General features: G+C 32.0%; 1 protein-coding gene and 1 long non-coding RNA gene across 3 annotated transcripts; both read right to left on the reverse strand.

Moving 5' to 3' along the window:
- Positions 1 to 5,114: 5,114 nt before the first annotated feature.
- LOC140179886 (uncharacterized) lies at positions 5,115 to 6,161 on the reverse strand. Its single transcript, XR_011873765.1, has 2 exons — positions 5,723 to 6,161; positions 5,115 to 5,325 (listed from the first exon to the last, which is right to left on the reverse strand). It is a non-coding gene; the product is annotated as an uncharacterized lncRNA (long non-coding RNA).
- A 418-nt stretch (positions 6,162 to 6,579) lies between these two features.
- LOC112755214 (uncharacterized) lies at positions 6,580 to 15,797 on the reverse strand. Of its 2 annotated transcripts, none has more exons than XM_025803161.2 (23): positions 15,441 to 15,797; positions 14,970 to 15,183; positions 14,765 to 14,846; positions 13,835 to 14,107; positions 13,157 to 13,259; positions 12,884 to 13,020; positions 12,159 to 12,320; positions 11,869 to 12,065; positions 11,641 to 11,784; positions 11,478 to 11,566; positions 11,117 to 11,261; positions 10,734 to 10,780; positions 10,135 to 10,190; positions 9,879 to 10,042; positions 9,202 to 9,389; positions 8,884 to 8,944; positions 8,721 to 8,793; positions 8,267 to 8,368; positions 8,050 to 8,146; positions 7,850 to 7,966; positions 7,524 to 7,750; positions 7,309 to 7,449; positions 6,580 to 7,021 (listed from the first exon to the last, which is right to left on the reverse strand). In XM_025803161.2, the coding sequence occupies exons 4-23, from the start codon at positions 13,910 to 13,912 to the stop codon at positions 6,839 to 6,841; spliced, it is 2,511 nt and encodes an 836-aa protein (XP_025658946.1). In that variant the 5' UTR covers positions 13,913 to 14,107; positions 14,765 to 14,846; positions 14,970 to 15,183; positions 15,441 to 15,797; the 3' UTR covers positions 6,580 to 6,838. The 2 variants fall into 2 exon arrangements, with proteins under 2 accessions (XP_025658946.1, XP_025658944.1); XM_025803159.3 differs by having other exon boundaries at positions 13,835 to 14,117; positions 15,441 to 15,796.
- Positions 15,798 to 24,779: the final 8,982 nt, after the last annotated feature.

Genomic DNA, 24,779 nt, shown 5'->3' on the forward strand with positions numbered 1-24,779 from the left:
ATATATTTTATATTTTAATGTGTATTTTATATTAATGATTGATTTTAATGATTAATTTTAGTATACACCTATTTAATTAGTTATGCAATCTAATTATGCTTGGTTTTGTTATGTAATTTATTAAAGATATTTAATTAGTTTATGAAATTTAGTTAATCAATAATTTTGAATTATCTTCATTTTAGTTGTTTATATAAATATAGGCGAGTTAGCTTGTCTTATTTCAATATAAAAATAATATAAAATAATAAAACTTATAATGATTTAATCTCTAATAATTTTATATTCTTATTTATTTGATATAATTATTTATGTACCTTTATTTATTAAATTTATTTAAATTTTTATTTTTCAATACAATTAAATAACTTTATCTTAAAAAAAGTTTTATAGTCATTTGAAATAAACTATAATGTTATTAGTCTTTTGTAATTAAATTCAAAATTTTTAATTTTTAATACAAGTAAACAAAAATAATTCTAAAAAAATATTTTAACCTTTTTAAAATTACTTTCAATTCTTTAACATTTTAAATAATAATTTTTATTTTTTTTATTATTATTACTACTACTACCAGTTTGTATATTATTATTATTATTATTATTATTATTATTATTATTATTTATACTTTGATATATTTTTAATTGATAGTTAATACTAATCATATACGTTCAACTTGTCGGGTTTTATGTAATGGTAGGTGTTTGCCTAGTATATTGTGATTTTAAACGTACTATTTTTTTACCTTTTTTTTTTGTTTTGAGTCAAATTTCTTCAGCATATGATACAAATCTTTTTTTTGGACCTTACATTTACTCAGCTTATAAATTATAATGCAAAATAAATGAATTAAAAAGATTAAGATCCGCGTACTCTCTAATAAAGTCCAAAATACTCCGATCTTATAAAAGGAAACCCAACTATGCCAATTTTTATTATTCCTTGTAAGAGACTAAGAACAAATTAAGCCACAACCAAGCCATAATTCCACTCATCTCATTCTTCAAACTTTGCACCCAGCTATAACACGTGTCAAACAAAAGATAATCTCTATAAATTTGTATCAATTAACATCTATACCATAGAGTGACCCTTATATAAATGTATATATCAATGATAAGGAATTTGTTTAGTATTGAGTTGAAAAAAAAAAAAGACATCAGAATATGACAACGAAATTAGATAGAGTGGGAGGTCAAAATTAGCAGCATCTGTTTCAATGTTATCAAGGTGGCCAAATCAGTAAAATCAAATAGGAACCAGTTAATACCACTTGCAATCACATAAAAGAGTTTAAATGTTAATGCTTGTAAACTTTCACTGAAAATGATTGCAGAAGGATAAAGAGACATCTATTTCTCAAAACAACACTGAAAATTAATATTCTGTAATTCACAAAGACAATCATGATTCATGACTCATGATGAAGACTTCTAATTTGGAATAGAATTAATTACGGAGTGAATTCTTTGATTAGGAACCAAAAGAATATAATTGAAATAGAACATGTAGAGTGTGTTTAAAATAATTATTTTGTCCTTTAACTATTATCACTAACTCTTTAGTGAGGATAATTTTGGTAATATCATAACTCATGATAATACAATTGAAAATTAGACCACTTTTTGTATGATTTGATTTAAATTACATAATGAAAATTATATTCTTACTAGAAATCAAATTTGCATTACTTTTTCCTACTTAAGTATAAAAAAAATCCTAATACTAGAGTGAATTGAAATCACAATGGTATTATTCATATTATCACTGCATCTACAAACAACATTAAAATAGTCTAATATTCTTCATGTCTTTTTTTTTTTAATTAAAATGATTACAATTTATTTTAAATTTTACAAATACTTTAAAAATAATAAAGATGGTCATTTCTTTTTTACACCAGATAAAATAACCAACAATTCTTTATATTCACGTCATTCTAACCTGCGTATGTGTGATGCGCGGATATCTTGCTAGTAGTTCATTTAAAAGTAAATTGCAAAGCATACCTATTCCCCAATCGTTCCGATAGTCCTCACGACATCCCAACCTACATCTTTCGGGGACGCGGCCCGGGAGATGGAGACACACCATTCTCTGCTCTACTACGCCATTTTTGGCCATAACCTAAGGCTTTCATCTACAAGAATGTGATTATTACTGTGATCTACGAGATAAGTTGATACTCCTATCTTGGGCATCGTCCTCAGCTGACATACGACGTGGCGGACACTTTGAATGTTGGTCGTTTCGGTCAACACATACCATGTTAGGTGGCCATCCGGCATCTGCACACAAATTTCTGGCCGAAATCTATCGCTAAGCCACATGAATCCGGCGTCTGCACAAAAATTTCCGGCGTCTGCACGTCAATGATATTTTTTTTAAATTAATTTATAAATTTTTTTAGATTTGTGTCTTTTGAAAAGTAAAAAAAAAATAGTAGAATAAAATTTACCTAAAACCAAATAACATAGTGTAACACACATCTTTGATCAATATTAAAAAAATGAGCCTAATTATGTACATAAAATCTTAAAAAATACAGTTCTATCTTTTTTAATTAAGTTAACTTTAAAATATTAATAATATTTTTTCATGTGCTGTTTTTAATCTAAAATCCTAGAAAAAAATTGATTTAAAATGTTATAATGTTATTATATTGGCACAACACTTTATTTTTGTATGATAAATATACATTTTTATACAAAGTATTTAAAGTATATAAAAATGTACTCCTATTATAAAAAAATATTTAAAAAGTCATTCAATTTTTATATGTTATTAAAATTTAATAAATACAAGTACATTTTTATATGTTATTTTTAATTCAATATACTAATAGGAGTTAAAATTAATTTATATTTAATAATTTTATACTAAAATTAATTTACTATAATCTTGTTTTATACTTCTTTTAGTATATATTTTTTTATATTATATAGTATTTTTTATTATCTTATTGTACAATGTGTAATTAGCCATTTGATTCGAAATGTGAGTAATTCGAATCAATTTGATTCGAACTTCTTCCTACTCACGTGTTCCTACTAATTCGAATTGAGACAATTCGAATTATGCTTTTATAATTAGTTCCAAGTTGATTCGAATTACTTGTACGCAATGGTTAGGAATAATTCGTTACATATTGATTCGAATTATGTGTTGCCAATTTTTTCTGAGTAATTGGAGTTATATCAATTCGAATTACGTTGAAAACTAATTCGAATTGTATTGATTCGAATTACATATATTTGTTTTTTGGTGAATTGATGTATCAAAATTTTGTTTGGCTGATTTGGATAATTTTAAACCCCCTTGGCACATATAGGTTTTTTACCCTTAAAAATGACTCTAATATGTTTGATTTTATTTCGTAAATGCTGTATTTGAATGGTGACAAAATCTATTTTACAAAAATTTTATATGAGTTGACTTGAGATGCATATTTAAGAAATTAAAATATTTTTATATTTATATAAATATTTTTCATGACAAACATATATATATATATATATATAATAATGCACATTTAATGAAATTTTAACTTTTTAATTTTCTAAATTTTAACTCTTTAAATAATAGGCACAATTTATGAAATACGTGCACTTGTCTGATTTGTCGTGTCCGCATATCGGATACATTTTATATATGAAATTTTGTTTCTAATTGTGTTTTAATAAAAAATAAAATTTTTTTCGGATTATATTTGGACACACTAAAATATCATCACGTGTCAGCGTGTCCAATCTTATTCTTAACATGTATGCTTAAAATGAGTTTGAAAATAGTATATATTATTAACCATTAAAACAAAAATATTTTTAATATTTTATATAATTAAAAAAAGACATTAAAAATAATTAAAAAATTAATTTATATTTTTATATCAATAAAATACTAAAATATTATTACAATTTATCTAAAAAACACTTTATATTTTATATATATACCGTATCCTTTATCTTCTAAAAATTTTAAATTCGTGTGTCGGCGTATTTTGTATCGTATCGTGTCCTGAATGATGTGCATTATAGGGCACAATTAAATAAAGTATTTAATTAGTTACAGAAAATTTAAAAAATACTAATAACAAAAATATATCAATAAAACTTTAAATTCGTATTTTGAATAACAAGTCAAGATCGAATATTTTAAATTATAAATTAAAAGTTGAACTTCATTAAATATGCATTATTATTCATTGCTATAGTGTTCTAAAAAAATATATTGGATCATGTCCAATTTAATTTAGGTGAAAAAGTTAATAGTTGATTATCATCTAAGAATTCTCCATTATAATTTAACATATGACAACACAATATATTATGTGTTGTTCTACTTTCTTTTTCCTTTTTCTTCTTCATCCTTTAACGCTCATTTTGTTTTTCCGGCCTTCTTTTTAAGATGCATCTTTTTTTTTTAAGCTAAAATTTACATTATACATGTTTTTTATAAAAAAAAAATTCTACTCTATTTTTTTTCTTTATATTTTCTTTTTATTTCTACTCATCCCTTCTTCATGTTCTTGCTCTGTTCTCTCGTGCTTCACTTATTTTGTGGGTAATAAAATAGAAATGATACTCTTTTATTTTATGAACGATAAAGTAAAAATGATGTTCTTCTATTTTACGAATGACGCATCAAAAATATCTTTAACATGTCTGACTCTATTTTATAGATATTATATCTAAAATGATGACAAAATTTATTTTGTAGAAATTTTATATAAATTGACGTGATAACATTTTTGTATTGTGCGTATTTAAAACATTAAAATATTTTTGCCAATGAGTAATAGCTCAAATGGGTAGAAATGAGTAATAACTCAAATGGCATAGACTCCCCATACTCAATTAAGAGGTTCGAGTCTCCTATCTTTCCAATTTTTAGTCAATGAGTAATAGCTCAAATGGCATAGTCTCCCTATACTCAATTAAGAGGTTGCGGGTTCGAGTCTCATATCTTTGGTAAAAAAAAAAAAAATATTAAAATATTTTTTATATTTATATAAATAAAAAAGTCCCATTCATTTGGTTACTTTCTTAGCCATTTCTTTTTTGTTTTAATACTTGGTAAAGAGGACATGCTGCCACGTCCACAAGTGTGCAATCCAATAGTCATAGACGTATTTATTTATTTAGTTGAGTAACGCTATTTTAGAAAATGAAATCAACAATAATAAAGTAGATCACGCTAGTTTTCTCCTATTTATTATTTGATAAGGTTGACTTTGATTTAGATATTTCTGGTACCATTTTTCTTCCATCACAACGCTGCAATAAGCGGAATCAGGACGCCGAAACCGAAGCGTGTACTTCTAATCTGACAGAAAGGAATAAACACGTGTGTGTGTTTGAGTTCTTAGTTATGAGTACTCTAATGTAATTAAATCTTCTTCATTCATTTGCAAAGTAGAGATGACAAATGAATAATCAAATTTAAAGGTATTCCTAAGATATGTGCCCACTCTGTTGAAAGAGGGATCGAGGATCAATCAACTAACATTCATCCACTATTTACAATTGGAATGGTGCTTGCAAAATAATCCAATAAAATTTTAATCCACTTTCTTATTTAAAAAAGTTTCATCCCATCTCAAAAGGTCCAAAAAAACAAGTATATTTTTCCAGAATTATTACAACATAGCCCAGAGAAGTTAAAAGTTACAAGAAAAATATACATAAAAAATAGAGAAGATGGATGAATGAGTATGATCTACCAGGTAAGATGGAAGATGTTGGTGAAGATGCGAGAGAGAGCAAGAGTGATGCGTGGATAAAGATGAAGAGAGAAAAGGGTGCAATCTCTGAGAAAGTGTTGAATTGTGTTGACAAAGAGGTTGAAGCTCCTTATTGGTGGAATATACAAGGTTAAGGGCACAGCTGAGAATGCCACAGCAAACACAAGCTGAAGCATGCTTCTCACTCTTCTCTTCCTTTTCTTGTGCTGATCAGAAGACTAAGACTCTATATTACGGGGGATGGATGGGGGAAAACTACTTTAATTTGATACCTGTGTTCATATTATATATTAAATTATTGGATTTGGTTTGGTTTCATTCTAAGTGAGGGTTACACCTTATAAAAAAATTATTCAAGCTTTATTTATTATTTTTCTTAATTTTGTGTATCCATTTTTTTGAAAATATCAATACTCTATCTCTCTCACTTTAACTCCTTGGTCATACAATAAAATAAATTGATCATCTTAGACTTGGTTTAACAAATTTATTTTTCTTGAAATATTGTGGTCTTCGAAAATGAATGTTAGGTTGTATAAAAGTCCTTTTGTCTACTCTTTTGTATTAGGATTTATTATTATAAAAGTTATAGAAAGTATTGTCCCAGAAAAAAGAAAAAGAGGAAAAGCTAAAGGAGATGTAATTTGGAAAAGGAAGAAAAATTCATGCCAAATATAATTTTCAAACATAAAATTGTTTTCTTTTTAAAAGATTCTTTTGAGAGGAAAAAAGAAAAGAAAAGAAGAAAGCATATTAATCTTTCAAAAGATAAATATTTGTTCTCTTGTCATCATAGACTAGCACGGCTAATCTATTGGATAACAAGTTCCCAAAAATAATTTCCAAGCTAAATTTGTCATTAATGAACATAAGATTAAAATTATCCAGAACAATAGAATATGATGCATCATAGGATGTGTAAATTCCTGAATTTTTACATTAACCCTCGACAACTATTCTACATATATTTTTACAAGGGAATCATGGTTATATCTACTCCTGATAACTATTAAAGTAAGCCTATGAAACCTGATTCAAAAGTTTTCATATTCACATACAAAAATGAACTTATGTTACATTGAACACCGTCACAACTCATGGAGAAATAATGAATGATAGCAACTGGCGGCACAACTGTTGTAACTGAGGTGAAGGATCTGATGAAGAAATTGACGAGAGAACAAATCTTGCTTCTAATAGTCCACTTGAAATGCTTTCCAAAATCAAATCTTCGCTGGCCATAAGAGACGCTAATAGCTTTGCACCTGCCACCCTTTCCTGTTGAACATTAACATTACACCAACATTGTGATGATTATATTAACTTCTTACACACACTTCAGACAAATAAATAGCTACGTACACCAGAAAAACATGGAACACCTATATTTTTGTTTTGAGTCTTCACAAAGCCATCCTTAATTGGATAGGCTCTAAACAGAATCACACATAAACACACTCAGATAAAAGATAGAAAAATCTTGCATATATACGGCAACACCTCATATTTAAACATTCACAATAATCATATATATAGTATTAGACTATAAGAGCAACTGAAGATACCTTCTCTGATTCCCTTCTCAGGGATTGTAGTGAGACTTTGAGGAGGTCAGACGCATAAGGAAGAACTGCAGATCTTAGATGATAGACAGAAGAAAATAGGACCTGAATGCATGCTGCTCTAATCTCTGACTTTGTTTCAAACTGCAGAGAGAACACTAGTTTCGTAACTCACCAAGACTAATGAAAAAGATTTAAGACCAAAAAATTAGTGGTACCTCAAGAGAATGAAGGACGGAAGGCAGAACTTGTGCCGCAAAATACTCCTTGCAATGTTCTGATATCTTCTGGCAAGCACTGATAAGAACATTGCCCATGCACAGACGAAAGGACAGAGGAACGGGAGCTATAAACCCGGGGTTTCCACATCCTAACTCAGGAGTTGAAGCAGCTTCCATATTTTCATCGAGGAATTGATTCATAACATAGGTTATAACAGAACTCCCTGCAGCAAAAGACTCGACACATTATAGATGAAGCCAAATTCAACTTCCCAGTAACAGTTCTATGCTTATATTTGGGATAACATACACATTAACGCTACCTTTTTTGCCAACCCTAATTCTGTTTGGCATAGAGTCTCTGGTTGATCTCTTAGCCTGTACTTCAGCACATATCATCAGTGCAAGACAATCAATGCATCCATGTTGTGCTTTTGAAACTGGGAAAAAGAGTTATGTAATAGAAATTAGTTTCAATAAATATAAAGCTGAAAGAAAAACATGAAGTGAGATAGTTTCAGACCTGAATCAGTATTTAGACAAGGCCATAACAGCACCTTTTCAACCATCCTTCTAATTGCAACTATTGAAGGATGAGAAAGAGACTCCAAGCCTCTGACCTATAAATCCAAAGAAGTCACATCAGTTCAATCTAATTTGGAACACAAATAATGCCAGAAACTGAAAATGATTATTTAAGCAGAAAATCAAATCATTAACTGAATAAAATAAATAATTACCACAAGAGATGTGCATATTGAAAATAAGCAGGCCTTTATCTTTGTTACATTCTTATTTTCAACAGCATCCTCTAGTTTGGAGCAAAGAACTGGGTATAAAACCTACAGAATCAGATGACAAAGAAAGGTTAAAGTAGTCCCAAAAACTGCCTCGATAAGATTATATGGTTTAAAATGATGACATGTATGAAATCTGTTATAAGGTGTAATACGGGCATTTATACATTATTAAGTCTCACATCAGCTAAGTATATTGCAAAAATACATTTTAAAACAGTTTGCCAATCCTTATACAACTAGGCATATGACCAGTCATTCTGGGCAATCATTTTTGGGTTGTTTTAAACCTAAGTCTAATGTCAATTCAGATATGATATTAGATCCTATGCTTGATGATGATGATGATATCTTCCCAGAATTTGAATCCATAATTAGCAATGTCATTTTTCCTTACTTGTGGATGAATGCGCCCACTAAGCTCCGCCGAAAGTTTCCGCACATCTTCAAATTCAAAATCACCAAATGCCCTGAAGCAAATGAATAGCATGAAATTTACATCAGGCACCTGTATTATTAGCCAAGGGAGACAATAATATGCTCATTGCACAAAGACTGACCTGTTTAGAAGGAGCGCAGCAACACAGTCATAACCAGCCTCAGCGGCCATGCAGCCTGAATCTGCCAAACAACAAAATAAAGATATACATGTTGTAATGATTTAGCAAGAAAACTATGACATATAAACAAAAGAAATCCTCTACACTTTGATTGATAGTGTAATCAATTGAATCTATGTTCAGATTTCAGAATGGATGACATTATGTCTTTTTCCCTTTTTTGTCGGTTTTGGTTGGGGGGGGGGGGGATTAAAACTTGACAACTTTTCCAACGTAGCCCAAATTTCGGAGAAATTTTAAGACAGCACAAACATCTACCTTGCTTTATATTGTGATCGAGTTGTCCATACATAATTGATGAATTGAGGTCATTGAAAGTCTTAATAGGAAGCATCTTAATTATGAGCAGTGGGCACAAATGCTCAAACAGAGATCGTTGCATTTCCTCAAACTCCTCATTGGAATATGTTCTACACTCCCATCTTGATAAGAAACTTTCATCAATCCTGTTATAGAAATGAAAAATTTTCAAGGCAAGAAAACTACCACCACCCGACTAAGTCCAACAGAGACAATAGCATAGGTATGTTCCACATGATGATAACACATGAAAATTAAATGTTTACGTCTAAAATGCATTGAGATTAATATCCTATTTGAATTCAGAAGAGTAGCCACTTGAAAAATAAAATTTGATCAGCATTAATCATTTAACCTCTCATGAACCATTGCACTACCAGCATATAAAAATTGAAGCACACGCAAAAATTCCAATCATATAAGCAATAGTGCAGATATTATGCTCTTATAAGTATGTATTACATGTCATGCATGGGAGAAACAACCACATAAATGAGTAGTTATCAACAAGTAGAAGGTTATCCAAACAGGAAAAATATGGTACATAAGAAAGTTCTTTAGAGTAAGGAAGAATATCATGCATAAATACTTTGCCTAGATAGAAAGATAGATGTTATAGATATAGATATACTCACTCCTTCTGTTTTCTAACATGCAACATAACATGATGCAAGACTAGATCAGCAACATTTGCCAGGTCTTCACTTATATAACTCAAGAGTTTCACAATGGTTGCATTTGATGGATTTTCAAACATCTTGCCAACCAGTGGTCCAATTAAGAAGCTCCAGTCTTGAACCTGTTATACATTGGAACTATCAGACCAGAAAACTTTTAGTAATTCTAGTGGCCTGTATATGGTGGTATATTTATCAAATTATAGAAACTTACACTTTTAGACCACTCTGGAACCAGTTTGAGTACTCGGTCAGTGTCCAACTTTGATCCTGAAATCAATGAATGGGACATGTGAACAAAATGAATGCAGTGACAAGAAGAATATAAACTCAGACTGTAACTCTATCAAAATCATAACAAAAACTTCTAAACAAGAGGAAAAAATAAAGAAATTATTGAAACACATCAAAATGATATATACTCAGGTTGGGATCAACCAGCAACAAAAAGAATTTACCCCCAATCCCCCAAAACAAAAAAATCCCCAACAATAATAGAAACTTAAACAGGTTGTGACATACATGACGCAAAAACCCATTCAAATTTTTTGACAACAAATGAACCCTCCAATGATTGAAAATGGCATAAAAAAGTTGTCCTTGTTATATCATACATAACTTGACAACAGACCATGTTGATATATAATTTCAAATCTTTAAAAGCTTAATTCGATATAAAATATTCGAAGGACCAAATTGATATAAATGAGTCTATGAAGGACCAAAACGTTAGTTCAACGAAGCCAAGAAAAAAGTTCATCCATAGAATGGCAAATTGTATTGTCAAAAGTGTTGGAGGAAAAATTTTACTACCTTTATCTCCAGTGTACTCTTGATGATCAGGGGTTTGGTTGACTTTGCTGAAAGGATAAGGCAAACTTTTAGTGAAGCAAAGACATAATCAAGAACAAAAATTAAGAACAGAAACCATGAGTAAAGGATCTCTCCTCACTGCGCCAATTAGGCTGCAGTTAGATACCATCTGTCACAGGAACTACTTATACTGTCTAGCCCTAAATGTTATCCCTCTGTAGCCTGCTGAGCAGACCACCCAACTCTCCTTATAAACACTCACTCTTTAATCATGATTCAGATTCAGAATTCAGATCACAAATATCTCTCTGATTTCTAAGCTTCTAATAATCTGCAACTTCGGGAGGCCCATGGGATGCAGAATGCTAGAGAAGAAAATATACCTAAGATGGTCAAGCAGCAAGAATATCATTTCTACTTTCCGGTTGTGATGTTTGAGGACACCAATGATAGCCTCACGAGCAGATGATTCATTCTCATTTTGGGAATAAAAAAGGTCAACCAATGCAGCAAAGTACAATGAAGGGTCTGCATGAATACATATTCAGCAATGGATTAGTACCACCATAAAGTTATAATAAAATAATTCTCAAAATCTACCCCACTTTTACCCTCCAACCAAGAATAACTTAAGAAACAATCATCCTAAAAGTATTAGCCACTAAAAAAAGACCCAATAATAGTTTTCAATTGACATCTAAAACACAAATATATACATTGAAAACTATAAATTACAGTGCTAACCTATCACTGGGAGTAATTTAGATGCCTGTTCTCTAATAAAAACTTCTGCATCCCCAAGCCGTTCTAGCAATTTGTGGGCTATGTCTTGCCTGAAGTAGTAATATCAACAAATAAATATACAAAAAAACTAAGAGTAATAGTACAACCATATGAGCAACCATACCAAGACAAATAAGGAAATGATTTTTGTGTCTCTGATGATATATGAATGACTTCTGATATAACATCCAGGGCATTTCTTCTCTGTGAAATGTTCCCAGAACCAAGACGCTTTAGAACTTCTGTAAGGCACTTATTATCTTTGCTCCTGGTGGATCATCATTCATAAATTAAAATGAAATATTCAAGTGATGTAGCTAAGTATCGTATGAGAAGGAATAAACTGACTCACATTGAGCAGTACTCTGCTATCAGCATCACAACAGCTCTGGCTGTACCATCACGCTCGTCAAGAAGGTGGAGCAAAAAAGGCATCACAATATTAGCCTGCCCACTCTCTGCAGCTTCCTGTAAGTGATTTGGATTCAAAATGATAGCCTTGAATATTGAAACAACTCCAACTATCACATCTTCATCAGTGCAAGTAAGCTACAAAAAGAAGAGGGGAATGTAACAAATGAATTACGTCATGAACGGGAAAAAAAAAATAAATTTCAACTAGACTTGGGAAAGAGAGCTTGCCTGGGGCACCAGAATGCGAGAAATATTCATCCCAAATTCCATCACTGTGCTTTCAAATCTCTTGCTGTCTAGACGTCCCAGCAGGAGGCATAAACAATTCAAAAAGAATTTTCTGGTCTCCAGCCCACCATCCTTAACATCAGCATGGTTGTCCATATAGTACTGTAATTTTCAAGAATGTCAGCCTTCTATCATACACAATCATACAGCACTACAGTAAACAGTAAACACTCAAGTTGTCATGTCACCTAAGTTCCAAAGGTATCCAAGATATGTTTATGTAAGTCTTAATAAACCATAAGATAAGTTGGAGTTTCATTGTCCTAATTGAAGTGTAGAGGTGCACAACAACTGAGAATCAAAAAACCTTCAAGAACATCAGCTAACATACAATAAAATATTCACCCATCATCTTGATCTAGTCAATCATGGAAAAATATATTTTAGCCCTGAAGCTTTGGAAAATAAATCACATACCAAAGGCACGTTATCTATATGCTCACTACTCAACAAAGCTTAAACATTTTGATAATGTGATGTGAAGTAAAACATATATTCTCTTTGAACAAGATAAATTAGTTATATAGTTAGGAGTTCAGAATTACTTTATCTCCCTTGGCAAAACATCAAACATCATCATCTTACTATTTGACATAAATTTTACAAAGATTATTGCTCAAATTATTTTGTAAGAATCAAGAAAAATAATCTCTACTGAATATAACCTGAATTCCAGACAGGTACTGGTCCAGCAGTTCCTTGTAATGCTTTGAAAACTTATGATCTTCCAAGTGCAATAACATGCTGTAATGCTTCCAGCAAGAAGAGAGTACTAAATCCCCAGTCTTGAGAGCATCGGAGTCTGTATTCAGCATCAACATTGAATACAAAGGGTAAATTTTTTTTTTTTACCAAAAGCATAGAAAAAAAAAGTTATATATTACTGTGTGAGTGAATAATATAAAGTAAATATAGAAAAATGCATTGTGATCCAGAACCTGCCTCGTCTTGAAAAGAACCATAGTGGTCTTTTATCTCTTTCAGCCATTTAACAACTTGCTCCAAACCTTTGGCATGTAAAAAACGGCTTCTTTTGCTCCACTGAAATGAATGATTAAAGATCAAACAACTAAATGAGTTCAGTAGCATAAAGCTAAAAGTTACTGCTGGACTGTGCAATATATGCTAACTTATAAAATATAAATGTTTTTTGTTAATTTTGATAAGAAACAGTTGAAGCATTTGCTCGCATCTATGCAATCATTTCAGTTTCCATTTCAAGACCAATAATATAATAATCTTGGGAGAATTGAATAACCCGAAAGCAATATTTCGTGGCAATGTAACATGGAAGATAGCTCAATAACTGCTGTTTCTTCATTATATTTATTTAACATACAATACGATGAGAGTGCACAATTGAAGGACTTATCAATAATCAGAAACACAGAATCAGAACAGGTCTTTGTTCCCAAAATTACGATAGAAAATATTTTCACCCCGGTTTCCCAAAAGTTTTGTCCATGAATAGCATAGTTAAATAATTATATCAGTTTCTAATGTTAACTTATTCAAATAAAATTCCAAATTGAATATCTTAATTGCTCAACGTTAATATATTGCACATGTTCTGAAATATTAACAATTCATATAAGAATTAAGCGTCTGTAACTTACAGCAAGTAGTTTTTGCACCAAACAGATAAGCACATCTAAATGATGCCACAGAGTATATTCCCCTTCAGTCTTTGTCATTAACAACGATTTTGCATCCAGTTTAACCTCATCAACAGATGGAGAATGCACAGAAGTAGTTGCCCAATCTTTTCCCCTTGCATTTAATTTTGACTTCTTACCTTGAACCTCGGCCAGTTTTGTTAAAGCTCCAGAGACGGCTAAAAGACAATCACCAGCAGATACTCCAAGGCGAGATGGCAACTCAAAACCATCCTGCAAAGTGCTGATGAGCCAGTTATCAGATAACGAACAACTATGGATTAACTACTTAGAGAATTAATGAAAAGAGGAATATGCTAAACCCAAAAAAGGCCCAAGGGGAAGAGATGAAAAGTTGACAACATTGGAAGGACAAACCAATGCCATGTTACAAGATGACCAGCAGATTTTACAAGATGACCACTTTGCCCACTTGAAATTATCATTACACATATACCACATCAATAATCAGTAAAATGCTTCTAGGGAACAGAATGTTATTTCCCGACAGTATGATGCCACATTTTCTAGAATACAATACAGATAACTCCACAACCAAGCAGCCAAAGAAATTATCAGAGGCTAACATGCATTACTATCGGCACTTGTTTTTTTTCCTTCTTAAAGTTGCAACGTGCACAAGGTAAATTTTGATAAATGCTCATATTTGTGATGCAAGTAAAATTAATTGTATAGCCCAGGTGGAAACTGGAAAGTTAACCAACAGCCATATACACTCCTCTTATTTTCTGCTCTGACTCTGACGATTGATTAATGTATACAATGCATTTTCATGTGAACAAATTCAACCACTAAATAACAATAACTTCAATTTACAATAACTCTATAAAGTGCAGAAGAGCAGAGATCCATGTGTCACATAAAACATACCTTCCTTTACTCGCAATGCCTGCCAAATCCTTTAGGCAGGTGGAGAGTATCTTCACTAGATCACCATACCTACCCCTTATTCCTGCAACATACAACTCAATTAATCCTCAAAAACCTCAAAATAAGGACCATTCCAACCCCACAAGTATATGACCAATAGTTTGTAAACAAAGACCACCAATGTACAACTTGAAATGAAACTCACCACCCAACATAGATTGGTGAACAGAATTCTCATACTCAATGAGGCCACGAACGAGCACACACCAACCAAGCAACAAGTACCGATCGTCCTTCTTCACGGCAACAATGCCTGCAAGTGCTTCCGCAATGGGCTCGAAGATAAGCTCATCCTGGAAGAGCCAGCTCAACAAAATCATAGCCTGCCCACCATGCCTGGAATCCTTCCACTTCAATGACTAAAGAAATCCAACAACAAAAACAACATTATAAACACCGTTATAAGACACTCCAATAGCAAAATGAACAGATTGATAAATATACTAACAAATTTTCGTTACTTCAGGTAATTGAAACTTGAATAGTTATCTAGTTTTGCATTCTGATTAAGAATTTGTAACAACAGAAGTTTATACAACTAATAAGCAAAATGAATAATTAGTAAATTGGGGGGAAAAGGAAAACATTGGCAGAGGGAGTGAATGGGGAACAATACATGGTGGATGACGGGGAGGAGGAGTTGGTGGAGTGAATAGCGGTGACGGTGGTGTGCGGCGTCGGCGGCGTACTTGTGAATGAAGTGAAGAGAGTGGTGCAGTGAGTGAGGGGAGATTGAAGGAGGGTTGCGCGAGTGTGAGGAGAAACCAGAGATAGCATGGTTGAGGTTCTTGGCGCGAGAATCGAGGACGGTGGTGATGGATCGTGCTAGGGTTACGGAAACAATTGATTCGTGTTGGGACTCCGATTGCCATAGCACGGGTTGCTCTTCTTCTTCCATCGTCGAAACTCGAAAGGGGATTCTTCTTCTTCTTCTTCAATCTTCAGAAAGTTGGAACTTCCTAAAAGCGAAATTACGGTTTGCCCCTCACCAATAAATGCTACTTATGTTGTTTTTTTTTTAATCGAAATAAACTAAACAAAGAAAAATAAAACTAACAAAACAAAGAACTGCTTAAATAGAGGAACAGTCCCGTTTAAGACTACTCTTAAACTCCTCTCAAGGTGAAAGAAGCTCCACATATGAAAGTTGTAACTTCATTGCCATCTTTGCCATAGTATCTGCCACCGCCGTATTTGCATCTCTCATAATCAAACGAAAGTCAACACGCCAATTCCAATGCATGATATCTCTTATTTTGAGCACCAATGGATCAATAAACCAAAAACCATCTTGAGTAACAAGATTAAATGCTTCTACACAATCCGTCTCACAAATAATATCTCGTTGACCCACATCCCAAGCTAAGAGATATCCTCTCCAAATGACAAATAATTCTCCTTGAAGAATACTATTACTCTCGATCATTCCCATGGATTCCTTACTCTTTTATGCCATTAATTCACTTAAAAATATTTACCAACTGAATCTTATTTTTTATTTTTAAAAAAATTAATAATTAAAATTTTTTCTTTGGTTTTGTTTTTTATACTTTTTTCCTTTCCTTTCAATCATAATTTCAGAATAAAAGAGATGTTTCTACTAGAGTTTTTTCTTTAATCTTCGTATTTTATTACATCTCTGCAGCTACTACCGTTGCTATCACTGCCTGTACTTAATACCGTCACTACTCCTTTTACGTCCGCCACACCACACTTTCCGGTCTCTCTGCATTGTTATGTTTCGTCTCTACCCCTACAAACTACTCAAATTTCATTTTAATCATAATTTCAGAGATGAAAGAGATGTCGTTGCCAGAGTTTTTTCACTAAAGTTCATGTTCTTGTCACATCTCTTCTGTAGCTACCACCATCGCTATTGTTTCCTGCACTCAGCACCGCCACTACTCCTTCTATTGCCGCCACACCACACTTTCCGATCTCTCTGCGTTGTTGTGCTTCGTCTCTGTTCCTGCGAACTACTCAGGTTTTATTTTACTTTATTTTATTTTATTGCTTTTTCTATGATAATTTTTGTGTATTTGGAGATTTTTCTGCTGTCTTCGCATCGCAGTGTTTATTTTAAGGGTAAAAAAGAAAATACATTGTCTTAACTGAGCATTGCAATTGGCAACAAGCACAATAAATTTTTCTTTGCAAACTTATGATTATTAATTGGTGTCTGATTGTGTGAAGATTTTAAATCTGACTTGACTTGCAAAACTTTTTCTGGAAAAAAAAAAAGGCTTGTCCCTTTAATTTAACCAAATCAACACAATTTGAATAGGAAGTGCAATTTTTCCTTCCTTTTGTTTTTTATTGAATCAAAACTTTGCATCAAATATAACAAAATCATATCATATGTTTAATTTTTTCTTAACAATGCTGCATAATTTGGCACCCCAGTAAGTGTATTCTTGCTGATGATGAGTCAACTGGAATAATTGGCAAGTGTCTATCCAGCATCAATGTTGAGAAAGTTGAAACTAACAGGCGAGCTCTCAGGGAGCTCCTCTTCACTCTTGGAGCTCTTCAGTATCTCAGTGGAGTTATTCTCTTTGAGAAAACCAAGTCTTGTTAGCTTAATATGTGTTAAAATAGTTTGTTATGATGATGACTTGATTTTTATTTTGTCATACTTAGTTTCTATATTTTTCTGTTACATGTCTGTCTAACTTTTCAGCTAATGATCATGAATAGAACCAACTAGACTTGGTAATAATTAGTCATGTAGTTCCACCTATTTAGTGTTTTATTTGCTGGCATTTATGACTGTGTTTTATGTGATTATCTGATTGATGGATCTTATGTAAAACTAACTGTATTATGCTGGTTCTTGTTCAATAAAGTGTTAGATAATTAGCATATCTTAAATTCTTAATTGGATTAAAAGTAACTATGAATTGAATATTTAAATCAGGTTTGACTGCTTTTTTTATTCCTTGACTTGTTTTTTACGTGAATCAAGAGCAGTTCTAATACACAACTTGTTGAAGAAGCTTACACAAAAACTTTTATTCAAGTTACATGGACTTGCTGTCAGATCAACTTTCCATCCATCTCGTTCTATTTTCTTTATTTGTACAAAATAGTGTGTTCGTGTGTATGATTTATTGAAGAGAAAGCTCATCAAGAAGCTAGATGTTGGGCTCCATGAAACTTCACTATTGCGGTTCATCCTAGAGATATGATTGTTTATTTATTGATAACAAAAGAGAGAATTTCATTAGTTTATAGAAAAAATAATACACAGGAGTCGAGGAAAAGATATTCTCCCTAAGCTATAAATATAAAATAAAAAGAAAAACCATAGAAATCAATGAACGATAGCTTTCCAATCTCATAATGTCTAAGAGGAAAAGTCTCTGAAAAGTCATTAACATGCTTTACACTAGATAGACACTAAACGCCTAACTCTATCCCAAACAATAACATTTCTTGAGGATTTAGGAGGTGTGATTATTTGTTATGCAGATGTTGCATAATCAATTAGTTTTTCATAAAAATGAAATTATTCTTCATAATTACTTGTCTGTACGCTCTGTTTATAGGTGATAATTTAATTGTCAGGAGCAAAAAAGAGAAGTTGTGTTGGTTTGACATGGACCTTTTATCTAAATCTTATAAAACTCTCAAATAAGTTTTGTTATTATCTAGTGAATGAGCTAAATATTACTTCACTGCATTAGCATTCATCTTATCCCTTTTGTTTGTTCTTTTGTTTGCAGAAAAGAAATTTTGCATCTTTACAAGTGCAAGATGGAAGCAAGAGTTATTATTGAACCAACAACATATAATTGTATTCTAAATATAAAGATCTAGAGTATTTCAAGTAAAATAGTCTTGAAAAATAAGTTTATTCATAATTGCTTTATGAATTTGAAGCTGATTGGCATAGAATAACTTTTACTATGTTGATTGCCTAAAATTGGAAGTGGTCGAAATGCTTTAGGCATTGAAGTAGTAGGGGAATGTGTAATTGGTTCTCAAAAATTGGAGTAATATCCTGGTGTGATAATTATGTGACTTTATTTTATGATTGATGTTGTACTTTGTAGCTTTATATGATTATTTGTATTAAGTTAAATTGTATGATATAACTTAAGATAGATCAATTATATCTTATAAATTTAGGATATGTTTGAACTTTGCTATTACTCATTATTTAGATTAAGTTATATTGTATCTATCATACTCAGCAATAATTAGTTACGATAATGTATAGGTCACTAATAACTTATATTAATTGACAAAGTAAAAAAAATTAGTAATATAGAATTGTAACATGTAGAAGAATGATAAATTAGTGTATAAACTAATGAAAAATAATTCAGTAATTTGACTTTCAAAGAAAATAGTAAAAATATCTAAAAAAAGGATTCAAATTCTCTAAAGTTATATTGTCACTTTAGAGAAAAAAGTACACCATTAATCACCATTAAATTAAGATAGTAGGACTCACAGATAATAAATATTACAAATTCAAAAGTGATTAAAGCATCACTTTACCACTTTACTAACATTGTCACTTTAAAAGATTTTTTTCCTAAAAAAAGTATTATATAGTGCAACCTGAAAATATTATCATACTACCACTCCACAAACTTTTACCATGAAATCCAATGCAATGTATAAGATCAAAACTCAGAATGCCATTATTGAAAGTAGTTATTTAGACAACTCATACAAATATCAATTATCTCTAACTGGTAAATCAAGAACCAAAATTATAAGCTTTCAATATAACCTTCACGCAATTAAATTTTACCATGCTAAACTCAGCAGTCAGCAAGGATCTAAGAATGATTCATGATGTAATCAGCAATCAGGAACGTGTCTGTGTATGTTACAATTATTTAATGTACACTTAAGTTTCATTTGTTAAGCTTAAATGAAAATAACAATTAACACTTAATTCGTGGTCTTTTTATAAACTTTACTTAAAATAACTCTACAATATTTAAAAAGATAAAAGAAAATCGAACTAAATGATACAAAAATAAATTAGAACTATTGAACGTGTTCCTAAAGGCCATATATTTACACTCAAAATATCATATATTTTCTAGAGCTACAATTTCTACTTCTTGCTTCTTCCTGTTTACACAAAGCAATCTGGCATGGAAAACGTATAAAGATAAGCACCAGGCTTTTTCAATTCGATGCCCTTTTGATTACTATGATGAAGCATGTCTTTCATTTGTTGTTTGAAAACTTTTCACCTACATAATTATGCAAAAATTAAAACATCAAGTTATGAGAATGGTTTGAAAACTTTTCACCTACATAATTATGCAAAAATTAAAACATCAAGTTATGAGAATGGAAGTTATCGATATTGAAATAAAAGATAAGTAACATAAGGATGGTTGGCAGCCAGGAAGAACATTAACATCAATATTTATAGAAATAAGTGATAAATAACATCGAATTCGTTTTGAAACAAGCATCCAAACCATAAAAAGGGTGAAATATTATCTTCTAAAATGTGCCATTAGTCATAATAAGTTAATAGCCACTGACTAAGCATTAGTTTGCCTTGAGAAAGGAGTTCTAATCTGCCTAAAAAGGATAAAATCAACCAAATGTGTATGCAGCAATTATTTTTAATAAATATTAATAAACCTCAACAAAAACATAAACATAACATTATCTATCTATAAAGCATTGCAGGAAAGAGTCAAAAATAAAAAATAAAGATTGTCCAATGTCTTCACATATCCAGAATAACAGACAACCCAGAAGTGTTATCCTAATCCATGGCAAGATTGCATAAAATTAATGATAAACATTTAAAGATTACTACCATCATTGGAGTTAAAGAATGTATCTCTATCTAACGGTTTAAATTTTGGAGACATCATTTTAAAACCTCTATCACCAAGTAGGATATTATGAAGGGAATTTTTAATCAAATATGTTCCTCTATTCAAATATACCTTGAGATCTGAACTTATATATATAACACTATAAATTCAACTCTATTAGACAACAGTCAAGGAGATTAGAAATTTTGTTAAGAAACAATTATACATATGATATGATGCAAAGTTCTGATTCAATCAAAAATAAAGAGGAGGGAAAATTGCACTTTCTATTCAAATTGTGTTGGTTTAGTTAAATCAAAGGGACAAGTCTTTTTTTTTCTTTTCAAAAAAAGTTTTTTAAGTCAAGTTAGATATGAAATCTTCACACAACGAGACACCAATTAATAATCACAAATTTGCAAAAAAAAATTTATTGTACTTGTTGCCAATTGTAATGCTCAATTAAGGCAATACATTTTCTTTTTCACCCTTAATTAAAATAAATACTGCAGTACGAAGACAGTAGAAAAATCTCCAAATACACAAAAATTGCCATAGAAAAAACAATAAAACAAAATAAAATAAAATGAAACCTGAGTAGTTCGTAGGAGTAGAGACGAAGCACAACACAGAGGGACTGAAAAGTGTGGTGTGGCGGTAGTAGAAGGAGTGGTAGTGGTGCTAAGTACAGGCAGCACAGCGATGGTGGTAGCTGCAAAGATGTGACAAGAACACGAAGATTAGAGAAAAAGTCCTAGCAGAGACACCTTTTTCATTTCTAAAATCATGATTAAAAGAAAAGAAAAAAACTGTAAAAAAAACTAGAGGGACAAAGCTTTAATTATTAGTTTTTTAAAAAATAAAAAGATGGGTTTAATTAGTAAATATTTTTAAGTGGGTTAATAATACTCTCACATAAAATGAGGAATAAAAAATCTATGACCTAAGCAGTAAAAATTTAAGTTCAATTACTTCACGTGAAATTAATAATTAAGAAATGTTAAATAATTTGACTGATTTAACTATAAACCCGCCTTTTTAAACAATCTGGCATCTATAGTCGACAACCACCACTTACCGGACTAACTTACAACTAGAAATATATTTTGTAAAGTTATTTTTATTTGAACTTTATAATTAAAAATTGTGACATGATAATTTAATTAATATTATTAAATTATTTAATAATTTTTAATATTAATTTTATATAAAAATAATTGGATATAAGTTTTTTTTATATTTTTTATATTAAAATTAAAAATATTATATACATATTAAAAGTTAACTTTTAAATTATTTATCATATTTATAATGTTTAACTTTTAGTATGAATTTTATATAAATTACTGATTTAATAATTATTTTTCATATATGTATAATAGTTATTTTATACAACTTTTTATATTTTTATTAGTTATTTTTATTATTAAAAATTCAAAAAACTGTATATAAAATAGTATATAATTATTTTTTTGGAATGATTGGCTTGGAGACTTATGATGTATTTGGCAGAATGAAAAATGAATGACGGGAATAAACAAAGTTTAAGTACATACTTTTGTTAATACTAAAATTCTTTTTGTCTATTTTTTTTGTTTACTCTTTAAATTAGGGGGTTGAGGATATTATGTGAGACAATAAAGCTCATATATCATATTTTTTTGAGTAAAAGACAAATAGGTCTCTGACCTTTTAAAATGCGGATATTTTCATCCCTCAAGATTGGAAAATACATTTCGATCCCTCACGTTTTAAAATGGCTGATAATTATACCCCTCCGTCCATTTTGGGCCAAAAAGGGCAACGAAGCCAGCTACATGGATGGGTAGAGAATGACGTGTCCGTTACACTTGCTGAAGTGGATTGGGACAAATTATTAGTGGACAAATTCGTCCCTTAAGTGCAAAACGACGCCGTATCCACCACCCCCATATTTGAAGCTTCGCAATCCCCATAACACCCAAGAGTGACTCCACATATTACAGAAAACTCTATCATAACACGAACGCCCTTCTCCCTCCAAAAAAAGAACGACTTCCTACAGTTGAAAGGGGTGGTGTGGTCAGTTGACGTGGTTGTTGTTGAAGGTTACGGCAAGCTTCGCGTGGAGAGGAAGCTGCCATCATCTACAGAGGTAAGGGTGATAATGAAGAGTATATATGTTGTTTAACTGAGAATGCATAGGGTTGGGATATGGGGTGACTGCATGTTTTTCTTTTTGGGTAAAAGAATGAGGAAAAGCTATGTGAAGTTAATTGATTTCGAAATTTTGGGCACTTGATCTAGGGTTTAATCTCTTATTTATGTACTTGTGGATAATGCATATGGATAATATATATGTGGTACCTGTTTTTCACCACGGAGGCCATTTTGGTAGAAAACCCAGTGGAACTCTTGAGTATATTGGTGGAAAAGTTGAAAAATTTCCGAAGATGGACTTAGACTTCGTGAATTTTGGAGATTTGGTGACATTGTTCAAGGGTTTGGGATATGCACCATATAGGGCAGTGTATTGGTTTGATCCAACTAGCAGCGATCTTAAGGTTGGACTGCACATTCTGAGAGGAGATGCAGGCATCAATGAACTTCGACAGAACAAGCTGAAGAATTCAATCACGGATGAATTCTACATATACTTCGACCATCCCGTTGATGAGCCACAGATAGTGGAAGAAGGGGCTACGGCAGAAGCAGGGCTGGAAGAGTTTGATGACCCTATTGATATGGACAGCATCATGAGAAAGCTCCAATCATCACCGTCCATAGAGGATGATGAGCATGAAAGTAAGGAGGATGAAATGCATAAACCTCCTCCGACTGACTCGGAAACTATTTCAGATGAGGATAATTCCAGTGTTGATGAGGAAGATGATAGGAAGAGAAAAAAAAGAAGTCTGAAAGGAAAGGACAAGGTTTTGCCAAAGAAAAATAGCAGTGTGAAAGAAGGGATAGGGACAGAGTCAAGTGGAGTTAAAAATAGAGGTGGACTAAGCAATGCAAGTGGTAGTGCTGCCAAAGGTGATGGGCCTACTGTGAAGACCAGAGGAAGTAGGTCCACTACCAAGCCCAAAGGAACTGGGCCAAGAGAAAAGCCCAAAAAGACCAGGCCTGCTGCGAAGTCCAAAAGGAATGTGCCTAATACAAATCAACAAAGAAGTAGGCCTGCTGTACATGCTGAAGAAGCTGTGCCTACTGTGCATCTCAGGGATAGGCCTCCAATTGGACTCTATGTGAGTGAGGAAGTTGCAGATGATGATGATCCGATTTATGAGTATGAATCAGAGGATCTTCACACACCAGTGTCTTCAGAGGATAGGGAGAGAAGCATGAGTTTCCAGTTTTTAATGAAGAGTATGGGTTTGGGGAGGGTAGATTCAAGATTGGAACCAAGTTTGCAACCATTGATGGGTTCAAGAAATGGTAAAAGATATGTTCATTTCTGAAGGGAGGGAACTCGTGTGGATAAAAAATGATAAGGAAAGGGTGAGGGTTGGCTGCAGGGGTGAAGACTGTCCATGGCTAGCACATCTATCCTATAATAAAACATGTTATATTTTCAGGTAAAGACTTACAAGGCAGAGCATACATGTGCTAGAGATTTGGGCAGTAATGCTACTGATCAACACTGGGTCAGCAAGAAAGTGGAGAAGAGAATGGCAAGTCAACCTCATATGACAACTAATGAGGCAATTGACTTTCTTAGAGAAGAGTTTAATCTAGTGTTACATCCGAAGATGGTTTACAGGATAGTGAAAGAGGTCAAAGAGAGGATTATGGGAAATGAAAAGGAACAGTATGGGAAGCTTAGGGACTATGGCATGGAGATCATTAAGAGTAATCCAGCCTCGACTGCAAGAGTTGATGTGATACCAATCCCTCAATTCCTGCCTGTCTTTGACAAAATATATATCTACTTTGAGGGTTGTAAGCAAGGCTTTAAGACTGGATGTAGGCCTTTCATCCATCTAGATGGAGCGTTTCTGAAGACATACCATGGAGGCCAACTACTGTCAGCAGTGGCACAGGATGCGAATAACCAATTCTATGTAGTGGCATATGGAGTTGCAAGATCGGAGATGAAGGAATCATGGAAATGGTTCCTCACACTGCTTCAGGAAGATCTGGGTGATGCACATCAATTTAGTTGGAAC

This window comes from Arachis hypogaea, chromosome 16 (assembly GCF_003086295.3).
Source record: "Arachis hypogaea cultivar Tifrunner chromosome 16, arahy.Tifrunner.gnm2.J5K5, whole genome shotgun sequence".
NCBI lineage: Eukaryota > Viridiplantae > Streptophyta > Magnoliopsida > Fabales > Fabaceae > Arachis > Arachis hypogaea.